The 25,046-nt window shown below is 35.9% G+C and overlaps 1 protein-coding gene across 1 annotated transcript in view; it reads left to right on the top strand.

Moving 5' to 3' along the window:
* The window catches only part of PKD1L2 (polycystin 1 like 2), a 143,639-nt gene extending 118,593 nt beyond the window's left edge, over positions 1 to 25,046 (top strand). The window contains exons 42-45 of the mRNA XM_031949261.1: positions 12,345 to 12,509; positions 16,807 to 16,870; positions 22,667 to 22,798; positions 24,403 to 25,046. Coding sequence (XP_031805121.1) covers positions 12,345 to 12,509; positions 16,807 to 16,870; positions 22,667 to 22,798; positions 24,403 to 24,500 — 459 coding nt within the window. The 3' untranslated portion in view covers positions 24,501 to 25,046. The remainder of the gene's footprint in view (positions 1 to 12,344; positions 12,510 to 16,806; positions 16,871 to 22,666; positions 22,799 to 24,402) is intronic.

Raw genomic sequence — 25,046 nt, 5'->3', positions numbered from 1 at the left:
TTTCTTCTTAGCAGTTCATGGAGCCTATACAAAAACTGACCTTATATTAGGACATAAAAACCTCAAAATCAACTGCAGAAAGGCAGAAATAGTAAATGCATTTTTTTCAGATCATTATGCAATAAAAATTACATTCAATTAAAGGCCACGGGAAAATAGACCAAAAAGTAATTAGAAACTAAATAATCTCATCCTAAAAAGTGAATGAAACAGCAAATCATAGACACAATCAATAATTTCATCCAAGACAATGACAGTGATGAGACAACAAACCAAAATTTGTGGGATGCAGCCAAAGTGGTAATAAGGGGAAATTTTATAACTCTAGATGCTTACTTGCATAAAATAGAGAAAGAGAAGATCAATGAATTGGGCTTGCAACTAAAAAAGCTAGAAAAAGAAAAAATTAAAAACCCCTAATCAAATACCAAACTTGAAATTCTAAAAATAAAAGGAGAAATTAATAATATTGAAGGTAAAAAAAAAACTATTGAATTAATAAATAAAACTGAGTTAGTTTTATGAAAAAACAACAAAATAGTTAAACCTTTAGTTAATTTGATTAGAAAAAAGAAAGAGGAAAATCAAATTGTTGGTTTCAAAAAATGAAAAGGAAGAACTATCCACCAAATGAAGAGGAAATTAGAGCAATTATCAGGAGTTATTTTGTCCAACTTTACGCCAATAAATTTATAACCGAAATGAAATGGAGGAATACCTACAAAAATATAAATTACCCAAATTAACAGAAGAGGAAATGTTATTTAAATTGTCCCATTTTAGAAAAAGAAATAGAACAAGCTATTAATCAACTCCCTAAAAAAAATCCCTAAGACCAGATGGATTTACATGTGAATTCTATGAAACATTTAAAGAACAATTAACTAATGTTATATAAACTATTTGAAAAAATAGGGAATGAAAGACTCCTATAAAATTCCTTTTATGACACAGACATAGTACTGATAGCTAAATCAGGTAGGATGAAAACAGAGAAAGAAAATTATAGACCAATCTCCCTAATGAATATTGGCACTAAAATCTTAAATAAAATATTAGCAAAGAGATTACAGAAAATCATCCCTAGGATAATATACCATTGTGAAGTATGGGCTAGTTCCCTGGAGGGCCTCGGGGTCGGCCAGAGTCAGGATAAATTTATTTTTTTTATTTTTTAATAGAGTCAGGATAAATTAAAGTCCTTGGTCTTTAGGGGGAAAAGTGAAGGATACAAACTCCCATGAGGCTCACCAATGATGTATCCAGGATTCTCGAGTCCAAAGTCACCAACTTCTCTCCTCCTCATCCTGCCGCAAAGTGACTCTAGCCTTTCTCATCTCCACCCTCTAATCCTTGCCTACAATTATCTTAACACCAAACATTAAGCCAGGCATCAACTGTGAGAAGAGCCATTTATCCAAACATATGCTAATAGAGTCAGTGTCTCATATTGAATAGGTAATTAGCCTTAAATGCTCGGTTGTGTGATTCAAGTACACCTTTTCAGAGTTTCAGCCCTTCACATCTCCCATTTTCTTTTGTTTTAGGACACAGATGGTCACCCCCCCCCCCCCCCCCCCCCAATTTCTCAAGAAGAGAGATGAAAAACACCAAAGGGAAGTGGGGAGTCAAGCTAGATGTTGTTAGAGGATTTCTGGCTGACTAGAAACAGGTATGCACAAACCCATCAGCATGGGGGGTATTATACAAGCACATAGCAATAAAGCACAGGCTAGCAGTGATGACTCTCCCCACAGCTGGCACAGGCTTAATGTGGTATAATTGTGCATGCAAATAGTGATATAACCAACAATATGAATCAACATGGTGTTGTAAAAGATTTCCAGAAGTCCTAGAAGGAAATTATGTAAACAACAGTCAAACATATGCCTTCTTCCATAACCAAGAAATAGGCCAAAACCAATCTATTATCCATTGCTTCATTTGTCAGGGAATTATCATGTCTTATCATGTCTCAGGGATTCCAATGATTCCTGAGGGTTTTAAAGTCCAACAATTTTTGATGTCATTGAGTCAAATGCCATAACTGCCATGCTCTTTCAGTGCTGGGCACAGTCAGCGATAGAACCATCTGATGTTTCTTGGGTCTTCTTCTTTGTTTTAAGGGTCTGCTCCGTCTCTCTCCAACGGACAAGGTGAATACAGCTTGTTGGCACCCATCTGATTCCTTCTCCATCTGTAGAGATACAAGCAAACCCTTTCCCCTAAGCAGTTAACCTATCTAGTCCCTTCCATTGACCACTTTCTGGGTCTCTCTACATCATCTGGCAATTATCTAAAGATAGTGGAGCTGCTCGCACTGGACACTGCCCTTCCGGTAGGTTATAAAACCTGTCTGCCAGAGTGAGTGCATCTTTGTCAAAAGGCAAGAAGTTAATTGTATAAAGAGCTAAATTTAGAAGTTTTCCAAGGTTACCTGTGGCTCCCCCTTTCTTTTATTTTTGGAGGAATGTCTTGATGTCTCTGTTTCTTCTCTCTACTATTGCATGTCTTTGAGGATTAAAGGGTATGCCAGTAGTGTGTAAAATCTGATATGTGCACAAAAGTGTGCAAAATGTTTAGAAGTATATGCAGATCCATTATCTGTTTTTATTGCTTGTGGTGCGCCCATAATTGCAAATGCTTGTAAAAGGAATTCAGTGACCATTAGGGCTGTCTCTTTTGCTGCTGGTATTGCAAAAGTAAATCCTGGAAAGGTGTCTACGACAACATGGACAAAAGACAGATGACCAAAAGATTTATAATGGGTCACATCCATTTGCCAAATTTCATTGGGTCTCAAACCACGAGGGTTATTCCCTGGAGGGAGCTTAGGAGATGGAAAGGAAGGCAAGATATACAGTATTTTATTATGCTCGTAGCTTCCTTTTTTGTTATCCCAAATTGCAAATGTAAAGCATGAGCAGCCTGATGATATTTAGAATGAGATTCTTAGGCTTCTTGTAATAAAGGAATATTGGCCAACGTAGTTAGAAGGCTATCTGCCTTTGAATTACCATCAAAAACAGAATCTGGAAGTCCACTATGATAGTGGACATGCAAGATATAAATCTTACCTGGATGCTTTCTCACTTGCTCTTGAAATTCCTTGAAGAGCTGATATATATTGGAAGCTAAAAATAGGCTGAATCAGATATTATATTTATATCTCCTGGATAATAAGAGCTAGAATGATTGCATACAATTCATTCCACTGAGTGGACTGAAAAGGAATTCTGACTACTCTCTTTATATTTAAGTCATGACAGCACAAATGTTATGTTTAGATGCATCTGTAAAGATAGTTGGTCCTTTAAGAGGAACTTTAGAAACCTTTTCTTCAAAAATCCATTGCCAATTATGTAATATCCCTTAATGGAGACCCATGTGTAAAATTTGGAGCTGTGGCCAGTAAAATTTGCCACTCTGGGATGGTTTCACAGCATACATTAATTTGTGCATTGGTATAAAAGGTGTATGTCAGGTCTTATCCCAGATAATTGTACTGCTTGCTTAATGGCTTTTAATAAAATTCTAGCTACAAGCACTGGGTAAGGAGTAAGGCTTTCTTCTGGTTGTGCTGGGAGGTTCACCCACTCTATCACACTGTCTCCTTGATGAAGGCCTGCTGTGGGTGCCTCTTCTGTAGCAAAAACTGATATTTCCAAGGGTTTTTGAGTGACTCTTTCAACTACATTGGATAAAGCCAGTTCATCTTCTCCCAAAGGCTCTTGAGCTTCTTTTGTAAGCTGGCGTGGTGAGTTTAAAGCACTGTCTCCCCTTAAAATGTCATATAATGGTTGCAATTGATAGGTAGTCAAGCCTAACACTGGACGCATCCATTGGATATCTTCTATCAGTTTCTGAAAGTCATTTAAGGTGTTTTTCTGTTCTTAAGGAAAGTTTTTGTACTGTAAGCACCTTAAAGTATACTTCATATCCTAAATATTGAAAAAGAGCATGACTTTGAATTTTTTCTGGAGTTATATGCAATATGTAGTTCCTTAGGGTTTCTATGATCTTTTGTAGACATTCTTCTGAGATTTGCTCTTCAGGTACACATCCTAAGATATCATCCATGTAATGTAACAACATAACTTTTGGAAAAACTTTTCTTACTGGAGTAAGAGCAGCACCAACATACATTGACACATAGTAGGGCTATTTTTCATTCCCTGTGGCAAAACTGTCCATTCATATCTTTTATAAGTTAACACTAAGTTAACGCTGGGCACTAAAAAGGCAAATCTTTTCATATCATCCTTATCTAGAGGGATAGAATAGAAACAATTCTTAATGTCTATAACCCAAAGAGGCCATTCTCTAGGCAAATAAGTAGGAGATGTAAGTCCAGGCTGATGAGTTCTCATAGTTTCCATCTGTTCATTTACTTTTCTTAAATTAGTCAACATCCTCCATTTTCCAGATTTCTTTCTTACAACCAATACAGGGGAATTCCAAGGACTTAGAGAAGGTTGTAAGTGTCCTTGGTTTAGTTGCTCCTGTACTATATATCTAATAAGGTCTGAATTTTATTGCTAGCTAAGGGCCACTGTTCTATCCACGGTATATCAGTTTTCCATTGAATAGGAACAGGTGAAAGTGTTGGCAGGCCTTCAAAAGTAGCCCTGCCTAAAAAACTGAAGTACTCATTTGTAATCCTAATTGTTGTAAAATATCTCTTCCCCACACATTGATGGAGATTTTTTCATCTATAAAAGAAGTAAAAACTTCTGTTTCGCCTTAGATAGGTTGAGTGAATATAATAAAAATGACAATACTCCCTAAACTAATCTATTTATTTAGTGCAATACCAATTAAATTCCCAAGAAATTATTTTACTGACCTAGAAAAAAATAACAACAAAATTCATCTGGAAGAACAAAAAGGCAAGAATTTCAAAGGAATTAATGAAGAGAAAAGTAAATGAAGGTGGCCTAGCTGTACCAGATGTAAAACTATATTATAAAGCAGCAGTCATCAAAACCATTTGGTACTGGCTAAGAAATAGACTAGTTGATCAGTGAAATAGGTTAGGTTCACAGAACAACATTGTCAATGACCACAGCAATAAAGTATTTGACAAACCTAAAGGCCCCAGCTTTTGGGATAAAAATTTGCTATTTGACAAAAACTGCTGGGAAAATTGGAAACTAGTATGACAGAAAGTAGGCATTGACTCACACTTAACATCATACACCAAGAAAAGATCAAAATGGGTTCATGATCTAGACATAAAGAATGAGATTATAAACAAATTAGAAGAACATAGGATAGTTTACCTCTCAGATTTGTGGAGGAAGAAGAATTTGTGACTAAAGAAGATCTAGAGACCAAAATAGATAATTTTGATTATATTAAGTTAAAAAGGTTTTGTACAAACAAAACTAATGCAGACAAGATTAGAAGGGAAGCAATAAACTGGAAAAACACTTTTACATCCAAAGGATATGATAAAGGGCTCATTTCTAAAATACATAGAGAATTGACTCAAATTGATAATAGTTCAAGCCATTCTCCAATTGATAAATGATCAAAGGATATGAACAAATGATTTTCAGATGAAGCAATGGAAACTATATATGGTCACATGAAAAGTTGCTCCAAATCACCAAAGAAATGCAATTAAGACATCTCTGAGATACCACTACATACCTCTCAGATTGGTTAAAATGACAGGAAAAGATAATGATGAATGTTAGAAGGAATGTGGGAAAACTGGGTCACTAATTGTTGGTAGAATTGTGAACAAATCCACCCATTCTGGAGAGCAGTTTGGAACTATGCTCAAAAAGTTATGAAACTGTGCTCACCTTTTGATCCAGCAGTGTTTCTATTGGGCTTATATCCCAAAGAGATCTTAAAGGAGGGAAAGGGACCCACATGTGCAAAAATGTTTGTGGGAGCCCTTTTTGTAAGAGCAAGAAACTAGAAATTGAGTGAATGTCCATCAGTTAGAGAATGGCTGAATAAATTATGGAATATGAATGCTATGGAATATTATTGTTCTGTAAGAAACGACTAGCAGAATGATTTCAGAGAGGCCTGGAGAGACTTACATGAATTGATGCTAAGTGAAATGACCAGAACCAGGAGAACATTATACATGCAAGAAGAAGACTATACAATGATCAATTCTGATGGACGTGGCTCTCCTCAACAATGAGATGATTCAAACCAGTTCCAATTGTTTAGTGATGAAGAGAGCCATCTACACCCAGAGAAAGAACCGTGAGAACAGAATTTCCAACACAACATAGCATTCTCACTCTCTGTTATTTGCTTGCATTTTGTTCTTTCTGTTTTTTCTTTTCCTTCCTTCTTAATCTGATTTTTCTTGTACAGCAAGATAATAATATAAGTGTATATATATATTGTTTTATATAAATAATTATATATCCAATATATATATTGGATTTAACATATATTTCAATATATTTAATGTGTATTGGACTACCTGCCAGCTAGGGGAGGGAGTGGGGGGGAAGGAGGGAAAAATTTTGGAACAAAAGATTTTGCAAGGATCAATGTAGGAAAAATTATCCAGGCTTTGTAAATAAATAAATATTTTTAAAATTCCATTACATTCATATTCTATAACATTGAATCATTCCACAATTGATGGGGATCCACTCAATTTCCACAAAATTGGAAATCTTGCCCACAAAAAAGGCTGCTACAAACATTTTTGCACATGTGGGGACTTTTTACCTTCTTTATAATTAGTGGGTCTCCAGCCCTTAATCCCCGAATTCCCTCTGCCCAAAAGAAAGAAAGGAGGGAGATGATGGATCAGAGATCAGAACCTAGTCAAAAATACATATCTAGCTAAGGAATGTGGAGCATCCTGTCAATCCTTATTTATCTCTTGTAAAAGCTCCAACTTGGCTTCTTATTTGTCTTTTTATAAAAGCTACATCCCGACTTCTTACCAGTCTTCTTCCCTAAACAACAATACTTTGCTAAAAGACTGCTTTCTTATCTCTTTTATGTTTTACAACCTTGTAGGCTGTTAGACTGCAGACTGAAGCCCATATTTTCAGTATATAAAGCTCTCCTGAACCTTTTCTGATTCCTAGACTCTCTTAGAGGTTGGTCCATACGCTTTGGCATTAATAAAGTCTTTTGTGACTACAAGAGAATCTCTTAGAATTCTTTCAACCAACTAAGAACCATGACTTACAAACACTTCATAGTCTCTTTGATGAATATAGACCCAGTAGTGACACTGCTGAATCAAAGGGATACCAAAGTTCTTCTGCAAGACCTTAAAGAGTGTCTTGCATCATTTCTTCTGACTTCTGTGTAAGCAATTGCTTTATGTGAGTTTTCTATAAAAGTCTATAAAGGTCTATAAAAGTCTATAAACTTTTCTATAAAAGTCTATAAAGGACTTCTATAAAGTCTATATTTGCAAATATACATTTGGCATTTGAACAATATGAAAAGCCCATTGGAGTTGTGTTCTCTATAGAAGAATCTGAATGCTTGACATTTCAGTTTGAAAAAAGATCTCAGTATCTTGTATCATATCCTGCCAGATGATCTTTAGAATCTTCCTAAGGCATTCAAACACAAATCATTTCGTTTCCTGGCATGGTATTGGTATGCTGTCCAGGTTTCATAGACATACAAACAATGAGGTCAACACAATGGCTCTGTAGATCTTCAGTTGGGTAGGCAGCTTAATACTTCCCTACATTTTTCTTTGGAGTCTCCCAAACACTGAACTAGCTCTGGTCATACATGTCTTTCATCTATATGTATATCCCTGGAAAGTATACTGTTAAAGTAAGTAAGTGAACTTATTCACAGTATTCAAAATTTCTCCATTTGCTGTAACCAATGTTTCCATGTATGGATAGTGTGGTGCTGACTAGTGAAGAATCTCTGTTTCTTGGTGTTGATTTTTAGACCAACATTTGCACAAGCAGCAGGCAATCAATCCATATTTTATTACATCTCAGCCTCAGAGACTTCATTGAATGCACAATCATCTAAGAGCCAAGTCATACATGTTCCACTTTGGTGTTCTGGTCCCAAGGAAGTTCTTATCTCAGGGAACCAGATGAAGAATCTGGACCATGTATGTGAAGTATCACTCTGAATCTCCCTGTCAAGACTGGCAGTTTCAACCAATCAATCAATATGCATTTATGAAATGCACATTTTATGTACCAGATAAAAATGAAACCGTTTCTACCCTCAAAATGTACGTATTCTATTGAGGGAGACAATGTGTACTAGCACACCTTGTTTTATCACACTTCACTTTATTGTGTTTCACAGAGTTTACTTTTTTTTTAAACAAATTGAAAGATTATAGAAATCCTGCAGTTGAGCAAATCTATTGGCACCATTTCTCCAACAGTGTGTTCTCACATCTCGTCTCCATGGCACTTTTGAGTAATTCTCACAATATTTCAAATTTTTCATTATTATTCATTGTATATGTTATAGTAATTCTCTGATTAGTGATCTTTGATGTTATTAGTGTTGTTTTGGCATGCCATGAACAACACCCATAGAAAACAGTGAGCTGACTGAAATTATTGCTTTGTTAGGCTAGCAATAGCCAATAAATTGAAGTCAGTGGTCTCTTTTGGTAACTAAAAACTCCTTAGTCCTTGTTAGGACTCTTTAAATCCAGGTGTTTTCCTTCTGACAGTACATCATTGGAGTCTCCCAATCAAAGGCAATCTTAATTAAGTTGGCCTCTCTGACACGTAAAGAAAGCATGTTCTTCCATGAAAGATACTGCTTTCTGCAATCTTGGTTAAGAAAAACAATCAGGGTTTTATTGATTTGTTCTCCACCTTTTTTTTAGATCATGCCACTTCAAATTTTGATTAGGAGTGGCAATGATACAAGTCATCACCCTGGGGGAGAGGGCTTAACTTAGGTTGGTTATGTTAAGGGTGTGTGGTTCAAAAAGCACAATAAAAAAAGCTGGAGAGATCTCTAGAAGCAAAGCAAAGTTTATATTAAGTTCTTGTGAGAATCGGGTGTCCCACTCATGGAGCACATAATTGAAGGGAGGAGGCACTGTAGGGGGCAGGGTCAACATTTTTAATCCCTAACGAGAATACCCCCCCTCCCACCACCCTCATCCTTATTGGCTGAGGATCTTACATTCTAAACTAGGGAACTACCCAAGAAATTGAACTTGACCAATAAGTACATAGTTGCCCATATTTGACTGAAATAGGGAGGATACCAAGGGGACTTAAGTGTGCCTTTAGGAGGATAGCAGGGAGGAGGCTTAAGTATATGCCCTTGACTTAATGCTTAAAGTCCTTCAGGCCTACTCAAACTTTGAAATAGATGAAGCCTTACTCTATTTTCACAACTATCTTGAAAGATCTCACCTCATCTCGTTCAAAGGGTCTCTACAAAGGCAAATACAGAGAATAATTACATTCCTCAGACTAGTTCTGGGAAAGGTCTCTTTTGAGCTAGGCCAGATGAGGGTTTTGCCAGAAAAAGATTTATTGCCAATTAATATTAAATATCAAATGATGATATGATATACATTTCAACAGTGAACTTAATTGATAAATGTTATGTATGTACAGCCTGTTCCACCCATCAGCTGTTCCTATCTCTCTGCTTCTGGAATCCTCATTTTCTGAGACACAAGATATTGAAATTAGGCCAATTAATAATCCTACAATCGCCTCTAAGTATTCAAATGAAAGGAAGTGTCAATTGAAGAGGCAAATTTTGTTAACTTATTTTATGAATTGCCACAGTTACTACCAGACTGATCAGTAAGCAGCCATCAACTTTGAGACATTCCATCAAAAAAGGTAACAGTTTACATGATTAGCATTTTTTAGCAATAAAGTATTTTTATTGAAAGTATGTACATTTGATTTTTAAAGAAAATACTGTTGCACATTTATAACTGTATAGTGTAAACATAACTTTTATTTGCACGGGAAAAGAAAAAAAATTTGTGACTCACTTTATTGCAATATTCACTTTGTGGTAATGTGGAGCAGAACTCACAATATCTCTGAGGTATGCCTATACATATACTATACGTATACACAAACACACATAATACACAGTAGACATTGCAATTTTTGTAAAGGGATTAGCATAGGGGAGGTTCAGGAAAGTCGGCAGGAAGAGGTGGTGCTTGAGCTGAGTTATGTTAGGATAAGCCCACTGAAACTTGACTGAAGCAAGTGCCCAAAGACTGCTTTCTCGGAAGTTTGTTTGTTCATGGTTCTTCCTGTAATAACAGTTCAGAGCAACTATCTTTCCCTTCTTTGATTCCGTGTGTCACTACATCAGTGTTGGGAGAAACCGATCACTGGGTCGAACTCCCTTGGTTTTTTTTTAACAGCCTAGGGAAACTGAGGCCCAGAGAGGAATACTGACTTGTCCAAAGTAGCATAGCCACACGCCCATTTTCTGGGTTCTCTGCTGGTGAGTCTGAGCTTCCTAGGATGCATTGCACTCTTCCCTTTGCTCAAGAACCTGAGCGACCTGGCTATCGGGCCTTGATGCGGCCTTAGTAATGAGCCCTGAGGGTTGGGGTCGCTGGGTTCCCTTTCACTGAAATCACTTAAAGTCACCAAGTCATTGGGGAATCTCCGGAGCCAGTACCGCAGGCTGCGCCCCCTACGAAAACCGGGCCCTCGACGGGGAGGGCTATCTGTGTCGGGCCGGGCGTCTAGACTTCCTCACCTCTTCGGGGTCTCATTTTGGGCCACGTGGTCTGAGGCTAGGTAGACCCCGCCCCCTGGGCCCAAGTCGCTAATTCCAGGGGTCTACGCTCCCTCTTCTCCGCCCCTGGCCTCGGACCGCCCATCAGACTCCGCCCCAAGTCCCTCCTTCTTTCCAGCCTCCGACTTAGGGTTGTTAAGTCCCTGGGCTGCCCCGCCCCCGGAGAAGATGGCGCTGCGAGCCGCCAGGAGCGTGCGGGTCACGGCCTCGTCCCTGTGGGCAGCAGTTGCAACTGAGACCCCGGGATCCCTGGCCTCGCTCCCAGCCGCCCCCGCGCGCATCCGGGTCCGCCTCGGCCCAGGCTCCCTTCCCTTCCCGAGGGCTGGGGCTTCTCGAGGCCTCTGCACCAGCGCCCTGCGATTCGCCGGTGAGTAAGCCTGGGACCGGGCCGGGGTGGGGGGTGGGGCGCCTCGGGCCCGGACCGTGGGGTCCCAGCTGTGCTGCAATGAGCTGCAGTGCTATTCTATGTTCTTTTTGTCCAATGAGGGCATTAGGCCAGATGATTTCCAATCTCTCTCTTTTCGTCCCTAGATCGTATTACAGCCTCCTCGGGGTTGTAATATGGCCCTGAGTTACCCAGAACGAACCCACCCCACTCTGCCTGGAAACGGGGAAGGTGCTTGTTATGTGTGTAAGGGACAAACGTGCGGGAAGATAGGGGAGGAAAGCTCTTATGGTTCCTATCCCCATTCCCGGACGTCAGTGGGGGTTGGATTATATGTCCTGAAAAGTCCTTACTGGTTCTCAGGGGCTCTGAATCTTGGATTTTCCAAGCCTTCTGTTCAGCAAAGTAATGATTACTGTTTTCCTTATCCCTCATTTTAATTGACTTTCCAAATGTGAAGGTTGCATGTTCCACGTGTTTATTGTCTAGATTGCTTTAGTGCCATCTATCTACATGAATTGGTGACAAGACAGATTAAACCAGGTTGAAAAAGTCTCATCCCGGCCATGCTCTTGGCCGCTGCCCTATCTGTAGTTAATTTTTTCCAATGAAAAGTGGTTGGGTGTGTGGTTTGTATTCCAAGATCCTCTGATCCTGTATATGATTATCTCAGTCTTGGCAAGCTGCTATGGCAATTCCTTAAGAAAATAATTAACAGCTTTTTTTTTTTCAAGCATCTTGTAAAGTATCTAGCCCAATTCCTTTTACCATTGGGGAATCCTTGATCACAGCTGTTTAGCTGCTTGCCTTAGGTCACACAGGTACTGATTGCATGGCCGGGGTTTAAACCCCAGGTGAATTTTACCCCCATCCTTGGAGCTAATGGCAGTCCTGGGATTTAGGTTTCTTTCTCTTTTTTTTTTTTTTTAACTGAAGTGACTTGCCCAGGGTCATATGGCTAAGAAATGTTAAGTGTCTGAGGGTCAGATTTGAACTCTTCTTGACTTTAGGGTTGGTGCTCTATCCACTGCGCCACCTAGCTGCCCCAGGATTTAAGGTTTCTTAGCTTTTCCAAGTTTCCTCATCCCTTGTTACGTTACCTTTTCTGCAGGATAACATTAGTGTCCAAAGCCAAAGCTTTTTTGAAATGGTTCATATTTTCAAATTCTGTTTTTAAGAAGTGATGTCTTTATTCTTCTGAAATACTGATCTTATGTTATAGTTCGAAAATTCACAGACAAGCATGAATGGATATCAACTGAAAATGGTATTGGAACAGTGGGAATCAGCAATTTTGCACAGGTATTTTTTCCATATCTGTAATGGCTTTTGTAATTCTGCAATTATCCTTTGTGTGATGCTTCAATCTTTACTTGGAATTCAGCTTTAAGAGTAGTGTTCCTAAAAAAAAAAAAAAAAAAAAGTATTCTTTAGTACTCTAGGCTGGGAATTTTTTTTCTTTTGATGAAATCTACTTGCTTATTGAAAATTTAAAGTTGCAATTAAAATGTAATTTAGTTTTGAACTCATGGCCTCCCTGAATCATCTCTACTTAAAACTGTGACAATCAAGACCCGTTCTTTTAAAAATAGCTTGTGGTACAAATTTTTTTTTTCAATTACAGTAGTTTTATACTGTGATAAGTGAAGACCTTCCCTTGGTTACTGGCAATGTGACAGTAAGAGTTCCATAAGAATGGTCTTGGGGTTGCTGCTCGAGTGACTAGGGCAAATTTATCCCAGAAACTTCACAGCCATCAAACTGAAGCTGACTGACTGACCAAGTCCCATTGAGGCCTACAGAGGGAATTTTTCTTTTTCCCTTTCTTTTATTTCAACACCTTGACCCAGTCTATTGGCTGTTCTTTTCCCTATAGAAACTGTATATGGAGTTTCTTTTGACTAGGAATTTTCTTGATTTTTGAGTAGTGTGGCATCAGACTTTTTTTATAAGTTGCAAACATACAGTTCAAGTCTGAATTCATGATATAGAAATAGATCTTTATTTGAATCAGATGTACTATATATTTTGATATATTTGATAATCTGCTGGACCTCCAGGTAGATAACAAAGAAAATAAGACTGCCCCCCCCCCCCATCTTCAAGAATATTAACACAACTTTAAAAAAATTTATTAATCATTGGAAAGAGATTAGCAGTTATTTAAAATTTCTAAATTATGCACAATTCCAAAATATCACATTGTCCTGGGTTTAACAAAGTTCTTTAGTAAATCTAATCTTTGTTCTTAAATTATGGGGCTTATCTAACTCTAAGCTGAAGAAAATGTCCATAGTCTTTTCTTTGGGAGGTAGCTTGATGCTGTGAGAGAAGAGTGCTCATTTGGAATCAGGATTTTGGTTCTCAGATTTCTTTTGCCATTTTAGTGTGTGTGACCTTGGGTAAGTCATCAAACATATCTAGATCCCCATTTCCTCATGTTTAAAAGGAGGAGCCTAGAACTAGAGCTGAGTTCTTGTTCAGCTCTGAATGTGTGATATGAACTTCAGTCCTTTTTCTTTGATTGCTGAAATGAAGCAGTTGCATGTATTTCCTGAAGATGGTTTTTTTTTAAGTTAATCATTATAGCTTTTTATTTACAAAACATATGCATAGGTAATTTTTCAACATTGACTCTTGCAAAACCTTTGTCCCAACCTTTCCCCTCCTTTCTCCCACCCCCTCTCCTAGCTGGCAGGTAGTCCATACATATGTTGAAATACATGTTAAATCAAATATATGTATACACATTTATACAGTTATCTTGCTACACAAGAAAAATCAGATCTATAAAGGAAAAAACCTGAGAAGGAAAACAAAATGCAAGGAAACAATAACAGAAAGCATGGAAATGCTATGTTGTGATTCACACTCACTTCCCATAGTTGTCTCTCTGGATGTAGCTGATTCTCTTTATTAGTGAACAATTGGAACTGGTTTGAATCCTCTCATTGTTGAAAAGAGCCACATCCATCAGAGTTGATCATCGTATAACTTCATCTGAAAATTTTTCATATCCTCTCACCATTTATCTATTGGAGAATGGCTTGATTTCTTATAAATTTGAGTCGATTTTATATTTTGGAAATGAGGCCTTTATCAGAACCTTGGAATGTAAAAATGTTTTCCCAGTTTACTGCTTCCCTTGTCTGCATTAGTTTTGTTTGTACAAAACCTTTTTTAACTTAATTTCCTATTTTGTGATCAATAATAATCTCTAGTTCTTTTTTTGGTCCACAAATTCCTTCCTCCTCCGCAGGTCTGAGAAGTAAACTATCCTCTGTTCTTCTAATTTGTTTATAATCTCATTCTTTATGTCTAGATCATGAACCCATTTTGACCTTATCTTGGTGTATAGTAGTGTGGGTCAATGCCTAATTTCTGCTATACTAGTTTACAATTTTCCCAGCAGTTTTTGTCACACAGTAATTTCTTATCCCAAAAGCTGGGGTCTTGGCATTTGTCAAACACTAGATTGCTATAGTTACTAATTTGTCCTGTGAACCTTATCTATTATTCCACCCATCAACTATATTTCTTAGTCAATACCAAATGGCTTTATAATATAGTTTTAGATCTGGTACAGCTAGACCACCTGAAGGTGGTTTTTTTCATAAAATCTTTACAGTGTGCTTATGACTACTGCAGAAATATTCTTTCACTAGATCTGTGGCCAGTATAGAAACTTGGCATCATTGAAAACTATCTTTGCATGTATTTTGAAAATAAAAGGCTATTAAAAAAAAAAAAAAAGTACTGTTTTTGTAGGAAATGCCTCTGATAAATGTCACATTATCTTTCAGACTTTAAGCAATGCTCTCCAACTATGCTACATAGTTTTTAGAGGTAAAGGGAATTTCTTCTTTGGGGAGTTTCTTCTACTACCAGTGAAATCATAGGTTCAGTCCCCATCCCATTGGTTGTTGCTTTAGAGTAGAGATGTTCAGATTGCATCAATTTTTGAGTTTGACACTACTGCTTAAGAGAAATGGGAGGAAAACATGAACAAGAGCTATTGATTTTCTGTCATTCAATAATAATAGTACTAAGATTACTAATAGCTAATGCTTATTTATATAGGGCTTTAAAATTCACAAAATTGCTTTACATACATTTTCTTATTTTCACAACATTTTGGAGTAGAAATAATTCCTTTTTTTCCAGAAGAGGATCTGAGGCAATTAAATGACTTGCTCAAGGTCACATAATCAGTGAGGTAAGATTTATCTAACTAAATAAAGACTCCTAAAAAAGAGACTCCCAAATCCAGCACCTTAACTACTATAACTTTTAAGTTTATCATGGCAAAATTCTCACATTTTTTTTTCCTTAAAAAGGTTTATAATCTAGTTGGGGAGATAATTTTGCATAACCCATTGATAATACAGGATTGTCATGTCATGTCACAATAATACAGTCATGAAGGAAGGTTTCATGGAAGAGATGGGATTTTGAACTAGTCTTTGAAGGATGAATATTAACAACTGAGACTTGTATCTGAATCTTTGTAAAAATGCTTTTACATACAGAAATTAACTCCATTTTATAGATCAGGAGAATGAGGTTGAGAGGTTCTCGGACACGAGTATCTCAAAGTCATCACATCCAAAATTTTTCTTTTTTTTAATTTTTTAAAAACTTCCCTGGACCTTATTCTCACCAAAATAAAACTCATTATCTTCCAAATCAACTCTTCTTCTGAATTTCCATATTTCAGTTGAGATCATCATCATTCTTGTTCACCCAGGTTTGTAACCACAACTCATTCTTCATCCACATATCCAAGTAATTGCCAAATCTTGTCATTTTAACTCCACAAATCTTGCTACTTAAATGACAAGAAGTTGAGTCCCTCATCATTTCTATTCTGAATTATTATAATTGCTCCTAATTTGTGTCCTGCCTTCTCCAATTTATCTTACACGTAGTGGAATCCTAAAAGTCTTAGCTTCTCTGCTTGAAAAAACAATGACCACCACTCACCTCTAGAATTAAATGCTGTGCATGGTATTTATAGTCTTTCACACACTGGCACCATCTCCCTTTCTAGCTTTATTATACTTTTCTCACCCTCCATGCATTTGTCAGTCTAGCCAAAATAATCTAATTCCTGATTTTCAGACATTCCATTTCCTTATTTATATCCCTTTACAGTAGCTGTTACCATGTTTGGAATGTATTCCATCCTTACCTTCATTTGTTACAACTCCCATCTTTTCAAAGCCTAGTTCAAGGACCACTGTCTTCATGAGGCCTTTCCCTTTCTTCTCAGATGAGTCAGAGTCTTCTCCAATTACACTGTATTTATTCTCTATATACTTTATAGATAAATGGTTTTATTTTTGTCTTTGTATCCTCAGTACAAAGATTGGCCCGTTGTAGGTGCTCAATATTTGGTGAAAGGGTGATTGGGTAAGGGACTACCTGTGGTCACACAGTATGAAAAGAGATTTTATTCATCTGCATTTTGATTCCAAATCCAGCACTCAGTTCCTCTTCCTCAAATCTAAGATTTCAATGGGTTTAAATGTTTGGAGGAAAGGGGTGAGGTCAAGTATTACAAGGGCATTGAATGATAGAAAAAGACAAATTTGAAGAAGGCAAGTCATTCATTTGGGCTGAAGCAGTTGGTTTTGTGAAACTCTTGTCATATCTCATTTAAAGTTTTACCCCTTTACTCTTAGGAAGCATTGGGAGATGTAGTTTATTGTAGTCTTCCAGAAGTTGGAACAAAATTGAACAAACAAGGTGAGTATCTTTTTGTCTTTAAAGAAAAAAAAACATTTTTTTCAAGAAATTTATAAGTTACATTACTGAGAGGATCCAGATATAAAGTTAACATTTGATGCTCTTCTGCAGTGGTGTCAAACTCAAGTAGAAACAGGCCATTAAAGATCCCCTGTGGGCCTTATATTATATTATAATTATATATAAAATATATTAGCTATGTTTTATTGTTTTGTTGTTTTCATTTACTTATTTTGGTAAATATTTCACAATTTTAATCTAATTCAGGATGTTTGTCTAATATGGTCTCTGTAGTCTTGTAATTGCAAAGAATTGTTTTGAATATAAAAAGGTATGATGAAGCAATGACCTTCCCTTGGTGAAAAATATCCCAATGGACAAAATTAAAGAATTTATGTAGGAGGAGTAAATAGCCAGGTGGACCTTATAGAATTAAGAAGATCCAAATTCACATATGTACTAACACTAACCATGAGCGAATTAGTTAAATTCTCAGTGCTCCAGACACCTAAGCTATAGATTTGGGCCTGTAAAAAGAGATTTCTACACCAGGAGTTCCCTACCCACTGATGAAATCAACTGAAAAAATTTTGTAAATTAATTTTAGTACGTATTACTTTAGAACTATCATCCTGGTCCATCACTTTCCAGCAGCACTTAAGTGATTAATCATCAAAGAAAACTTAATAGAACAAATGGCCTTATAGGAAAAGCTTGATGTTTCTCAGTGTTGATTATTAATGCTTTGCAAATGAATTAAGAACTGAAGTTGCCCTACAGCCAAAACTTAGGAACTTTATGTATTCCCATTGTTTTTCCTATAGTTTAAAAAGTAAGATTTCCTTTTCAAAGTCTTAACCTTGTCAGCCAAAATAATGATAGAAATGTTTCCACACTTAAGCAGTGTAATCAATTTGGTCTTTTAGATAGGGATACTTGTGGCAGTAAGAGTAGTCTGCCACATGAAATGAATCGAGATAGCCAGATTTGATAAAAAGGGCCAAAAATGAGAGGTGTTTTGAAGAAATAGTTTATACTGTTTGGACATGTATACTTATTTTGTGTTTAATTTATTTAACATGTATTGGTGAATCTGCCATCTGGGAGAAGGGGTGGGGGGAAAGAGGGGAAAAATTGGAACAAAAGGTTTGGCAATTGTCAATGCTATAAAATTACTCATGCATATAACTTCTAAATAAAAAGCTGTAATAAAAAAAAGAAAATTCCAAGTCAGGCTGGTAGTTTAAACCATCAACTCAAGTCAATACAGAAAAATCAGTCTGTATTGCTTATCCATCCTCCCTGTGATTCTGGAAAGTAATTATTCACGTTGTTCCTGAGGTAAATATAATAATAGTTAGCATTTAGATAGGCTTTTTTGTTTGCAAAGTGAAAACCAGCTATATAATTCCTGGGCATATCACATAACATTTACTTGTTTCAGTTTCCTCTTCTGTAAAAAGGGGGTACCTATCTGAATAAAATGAAATAATTAAAAAAAAAAAAGAAATAGTTTATATTGTTTCTTGTCTACCCCTTTTCCTCTTTTCCATATATAAGGGAGGGGAGACATTTCCATGTAAACAATTATTAAATACATATTGAATACCTATTTATCTGATTAGATAAGTATTATTGGTTCAATTAAATTCATAGAGCTGCCCATTTTGTATCAAGCATTGCTAAGCCTGGGGATACAAAGACAACATTTGAAAACCAGCCTACCATTTTGGAAACATTGGAATTTGTGTTTGTGTAAGGCAAGATCCTAATTTCAAATCCTGGTTTTGTTACTTCATGAAATTACAGAATTTGGGAATTATAACAAATTTCTAATCCAATCCATACTCAAATAGAATTTCCACCATAGTATACCAACAAATGGACATAAGTCTTCTGCTTGAAGACTATCTTCTAAAGTTCGTTCCAGTTTGGAGCATTCCTAATTATTAAGGAGGTTTTTCCTGAAATCAGGCTTAAATGTGCTTTTTTCACTTTGTACCCATTTGCTCCTACTTCTGTCATCAGCAACCAAGTAGAACAGGTCTGATGCTCTCACATGACTGCTCTTTAAATAATTGATTCACATCTGATTTTTCATCCCCAATTTTGATCAGTCCTTATATAAAATGACCTTGGACTTTTTATCATGCTTATTGCTTTTTCTGAATGCTCTTCATCTTACCAATGCCCTTAAGCTGTATTTCTCCAAAGGAACACTGTTCTCCAAGTGAGATCTGATAACGGTAGAGTACAGAGAGGGACTCTTCACTTATTACTATTGAAAGCAGTCTCTTAATAATCCTCACACTGGCTTTCTGATAATGGGCAATTTTTCCATTCTGGGCCTGATTTCTATATTTGATTGAATTTTTTGAAGTTTTCATTGTAGGCACTCCCTGCAATCTGTCTCAGCTTTTGCAACTTTTGTTCCTGTCATCCCATAAATTCTAGATTCATAGATTATACTCAACAGGGGAATTAGGATAGGTGTAGAGGGAGGGAAGTCATCTTCTGCTTAAATGTTTTGATGGTGTATGGTTACCAATAAAGTTTATAGATTTATTTTGCTGAGGCATTTGGGATTAAGTGAGTTGCCCAGGGTCACACAGCTAGAAAGTATTAAGTTCTTGAAGGCTGGATTTGAACTCAGGTCCTCCTGGCTTCAGGGGTGGTGCTCTATTCACTATGCCATCTAGCTTCCCCTCTACACATTTTTTTCACACAGATTTTGCTGTAAGGTCAGCCTATCTCCTTTTAAAGTTATGTAGCACTCTGATATATTTTTAATTTCTCTTGTACAGTTTTTTTGTTTATAATATGCTGCAACCATAGTTTCTCAAAGGCAGTTCAGCATGCCTTCCTCCTTTTCAACTTTGGGTTCATCCATCGTGTCCAAGATATTTATCAACCAGCTCTATAGACTGTCAATTCAGTGATATTCCATAATTTATAACAAGCACTTTTCATTGATTTGGCTTTTTCCTAGATGAATAGTTAAGCAAAATAAATGAGGGACTCTGGACTTCATTTACAAAGTTTTTTCATATTCTGGGGTTTGATATAATCAACAGAATATTATGGGTAGGTAGGAAACTCTGGAATAATTAACCATCTACAGGGAATTCCTGACCTTTTGGATTATATTGGACACCCTCCTTGAGGTTGGCAAAGCATATGGTATGTCTCCTTATTTTATGCCTTGCTTGATAATTTTTAGAGGGTTATAAAACAAATTATGCATAATTTTGAAATGTATGGAAAATACAATTTGATGGAAATTGACAGTAAATTGTCAAACAATAGACACAGTGAGATCTTAATTCTCTATACCAGATATGTCAAACACTCAGCCCATGACAGACCATATAACAAAATAAAAATTCAATAAAACATAGTCAATACAGCCCATAGGAATCCTTATGTATAGATTAGTGGCTTCCACCATTTCTAAGGAATTTTAAATCACTACTGTATACCTTCTAGTCATTTATTTCTCTTTTTTGAATTTTCTCTTTTTTGAATTTTCAAGCATGGTCTTTATATATCATTCACAAAGACTTTCACAAAGTAGAATTGGGAAAAGTAAGAATTAAGGGGTAGTTGAGCAGTTTGGGAAAGAGGTCACAAGCTATAGTAGACAGGCATCTTATATAATAGTAATGGAGGATTTTAGTTATCCAGAATTGTCTGGAAGATCTCTCTCTTAGCCACTCTACTTTTTTTTTATTTTTTTATTTTTTATTATAGCTTTTTATTTACAAGATATATGCATGGGTAATTTTTCAGCATTGACCCTTGCAAAACCTTCTTTCCAACTTTCCCCTCCTTTCCCCCATCCCCTCCCCTAGATGGCAGGTAGACCAATACATGTTAAATCACATATATGTATGCATATCCATAGTTATTTTGCTGCACAAGAAAAGTCGGACATAGAAATAAGGTAAAAAAAATAACTTGAAAATAGCCACTCTATTCTTGAGCAAGACAGATATTCCAAAGAATTTCTTGCTTGCCTTAATGATAAATTTCATCCTTCAAAAGTAAACGGTCCAACTGCCCTGAACCTTATTCTCACCAAAAAGAAAGTATTATTTGGTTCCTGGTACAAAAATGATGGGCTTTTGGTTGTGGAAGTGATTCCTATTATCTTATATAACATATAGATCTTTTTTTTTTTTTAGATCACCCAAAGGAATTATCATTATTTATATATTCTAGAAGTTAATAGGGTAGATTTCAGAGGATTCAGAGAGGATAATTAGGATGCCATGAATTAAAATGTTTAAAGGAATTTAGCTCAAAATGAATTTCTAAAGACAAAGATAATTCCAAGGAGAGAATTCTTAATCAAACCCTTATGGCTATATAAGGAACCTAATCAGTATTTTTTAAAAGATGGAACAAGGGTAAGTTACAGGATGAATAAAATGTGACTGTCCTGTTGTGAGTAAAATTCTTTTTTTTAATTGAAGTTTACTTTCAAAACATGTGCAAGGATAATTTTTCAACATTGACCTTTGCAAAACCTTGTGTTCCAGTTTTTCCCCCCCTTCTTCTCAGTCCCTAGATAGCAAGTAAATCCAATATATGTTGAACATGGTCAAAATATATGTAAATCAAATATAGGCATACATATTTATACAATTACATATTGTGAGTAAACAAAGGTAACCTGAGGCACATATAATCTAACATTTTATTAACAGGGTGTGATCCTGAAAATAGGATGAGTGTAATAGTCTAATTACTGCCTTAGTGAGCAAGACCCCAAAGTAGGACAGTTCCCTTTTTTTATAAGTTTTGGAGTATAGAGGACAGAATATGGTAGGTGAGGAAAAAATACATTTGGTCATAGATATCTTTGAAAGACAATGGTCTAAAGATACTAGACTATACTCCCTAGTGTGCTCCTCCATTCCCCAAGTGTAACAGATTTCCTTGAAGCAGGAATAGAATGTAGCAAGAGAACTGCATGTCTAAACTTAATATATTATTGTAAAGTATAAAATTTTGACTTGGACTGTTACAGGGCAAAATCATTAACTGTAAATAGGATCAGTAAAAATGATACAGAATCGATTTAATCCTAATCTTGAAAGAATAGTGTTTTAAGAACTATGAATCTCAAGAGTGCTAACAATCAATCATAAAGACCTCAGACTGATAAGAAAACAGCAAAAATGATTTTTCTAAGAAGCTGAGCTGATTATTGGTGGTTCTATATTTTCTTTTAAGATAAAATGAAAATTCCTTAGCTTAACATTTAAAGCCTGCATCTCGGCCATCTTCCAATCAGATTGGCCTATAGATTCTAGATGACAGCATTCCAATTCCTGCCTCGACTTCTGAACAGTCTAGCCATCCTTTTCCCACCCTACCATGCTTTGAAATTGCACTTTCATCCCGATTTCTTAGAATCTCTAGTATTCTTCGAGTCAATCACCTTATGCCATTTGCAGAAAGCCCTCTTCCCTACAATTCTTTTTTCCTTCCTCAGATTATCATTTATGCACTTATCTGTTTATGCATTTATCTGTTTATTTGTTTGGATCACTCAAAGTATTGCATTTGGTAGTGCCTTGTACATAGTAGGCCCTTAATAAATGCCTTTTAAATAGAATTGTATTGACTAATGGCATTCGATTTAATATTTCTTAAATTATAAAGCATATATATATATAGCTCTGGTGGTTTCATTTGTTGCTTCTCTATGTTTTTCATTTTTGTAACTGATATTTCTGACATGTAATATACTCTGACATGTAATATACTCTATTTTTAAACTTTATTTAGATGAGTTTGGAGCGTTGGAAAGTGTGAAAGCTGCCAGTGAACTCTATTCTCCACTAACAGGAGAAGTAACTGAAATTAATGTAGCTCTTGCAGAAGACCCAGGACTTGTCAACAAATCTTGTTATGAAGATGGTAAGATGCTGGCATTGATGTCTTAAGGGGTTGGCATTTTTTAAATTTAAGCATTTCCTCATTTGTGACAATAACTTTTGAGTCAACTCAATGCTGAAATTGATCTTTAATGGGAATATTTTCATCAAATTCCTTCTAAGAATTTAAGTATGTAGTTAATGATACTGAGAGCATACCTACTAAGCAGTGGGGAAAGAGGAGGCACAAATTTGGCTAATATTTTAAAATTTTTAAATACAAATTTGGCTAATATTTTAAAATTTTTAAATATTCCTGATGTATTAAAATAAAAGTATACCATTACATTTTTTCAGTAGTTTTCCAGTTAGTGGTGCTTTTTAAACACTTAGCATAGTCTCTTTTTAGTATTGTTCAGCTAGAGAACTTTATTATCAGTTCTCAGAGAATTAGTGATATCACTTAATTTATAAGTGATATCATTATCATATTCATTCCTAAGGTATCCATTCATATTATGTGTTAAAAACACATATATGTTTTCAGTAAAGTAAGCTTACTAATAAACTCATCAGCCCTAGTACCTATACTGTTACTGTTGCTCTCTTTAAAGTTTTATTTGTGAATTAGAAACATTTTTTCCTTTGGCCTTAGTACTGATAGCAACACTTGCTTAAGATCTAAGCACCAGTCCCAAAGATTAGGAGCCTGTATTTTTCAGTTTTCAAGGGAAAAAAAGACTAAGGGAGTATACTAAAAAGAATAATGGTTCTTTAAGGTCTAAAAGCAGATTAGGATCACCATGGATTTTGAAGTATAATAGCTTTTAACTGATCTCTCTGACCATAATATTTCCTTTAACTGAGCTATTTGACATTCTCAGGACTTTATTGTCTAGATGGGAACTCTGGTAGGCATGGCTTTTCTTTCTGTAGCTTCCCCCCTTTGTCTTGTAGGTGGAAAGAGGAGTCAAATATATGACATGAAGCCTGTAGTACTATCATATATAGTCCAAATCAGATGAAAATGTAATTGGGAAATAAAAACATTATAAAACACAGATAACATTACATTTTAAAAGTGTTTCAGTACAAGTGACCTGTAGGGATTTCTGTGTACTTACTAAAGATATTACTAACTATCCCTATTAATAGCCCCATTTCTATTTGATAGAAGAGTACTGAAAAATAGGCCCCACAAATGCCTTTAGGTGTTTTGATACTTATTCAAAATGTTATAATCATAAAGCAAATTCATACAAGTTAAAAGAACAAAGTGTACTTTTGTGATTTTTCTGTAAAATATTGATATAATATTGCAAGGGGTTCAGCATGTTGAACCTAAAAAATAAATAGTTTGGAGATTGCCTCAAGAAAATTCAAAAATTATAAACTTTGGCACCTATAATTTTTGAATTTTCTTGAGGCAAAGTTTATTTAATGAAACTTCAATTAAATTAATTCCACATTTTTTCCTTCACTCCTTTGCCACTAAATAATGAGATAAAACTTGCCCTGTGAAACTAAATTTTAACAAGGTTTTTGCAATTACTTTCACTAAGTTGCTGTGAGCAGGTTCAATATTAGGTACACATTGGATCTTTTGTTGAAGGTAATTTGGGTTTCAAAATAACTTCTTAATTTCAGGTTGGCTGATCAAGATGACTCTGAGCAACCCTTCAGAACTTGATGAACTGATGAGTGAGGATGCTTATGAGAGATACATAAAATCTATTGAGGACTGAACATTGGACCCCCAAATAAATTGGCAAAAGAACACAGCCCCATATAGTTTTGTCCTAAATTAGTGGTATTTGGAAAGTTAGCAATTTTTAACACTTCTGAAACACCATGGCATGGAAAAAAAATTTAACTACTCAAAAATGACTGGATAAAAATGCTTTTACTATATGCATCTTTTGCACAATTTCTTCCTAGTAATTTTTAGTGTCTGTCTAGTTCTGAATTCGTTGCATCATGTGTTGTGAAAATGAATTCTCAGACCATGTACTTCAAAGCTAGCATTTTATCTGTAAAAAGCCTTAAATCAGTAATGTTATAATGGCCATTCAACTCCATCCATTACCAGTTTTGTTCAAAATAAATTTGGTTTTCTGTCCATGGGAATAATTTACTGAGATTGGTTAGCTGGCTGGTGTCAGATGAAAAGCAATACAACTTAATTTAATTTCTGAATAAACTGCTTGGCTGAAGCTATTTTATACAGATGAAGCTTCAACCTTGTAGCAGAATAGCTAATGAAATTTAATAAAACTTTTTAAAAACCCTGA

This window comes from Sarcophilus harrisii, chromosome 2 (assembly GCF_902635505.1).
Source record: "Sarcophilus harrisii chromosome 2, mSarHar1.11, whole genome shotgun sequence".
NCBI lineage: Eukaryota > Metazoa > Chordata > Mammalia > Dasyuromorphia > Dasyuridae > Sarcophilus > Sarcophilus harrisii.
This window is presented reverse-complemented; position numbering and strand designations above follow the sequence as displayed.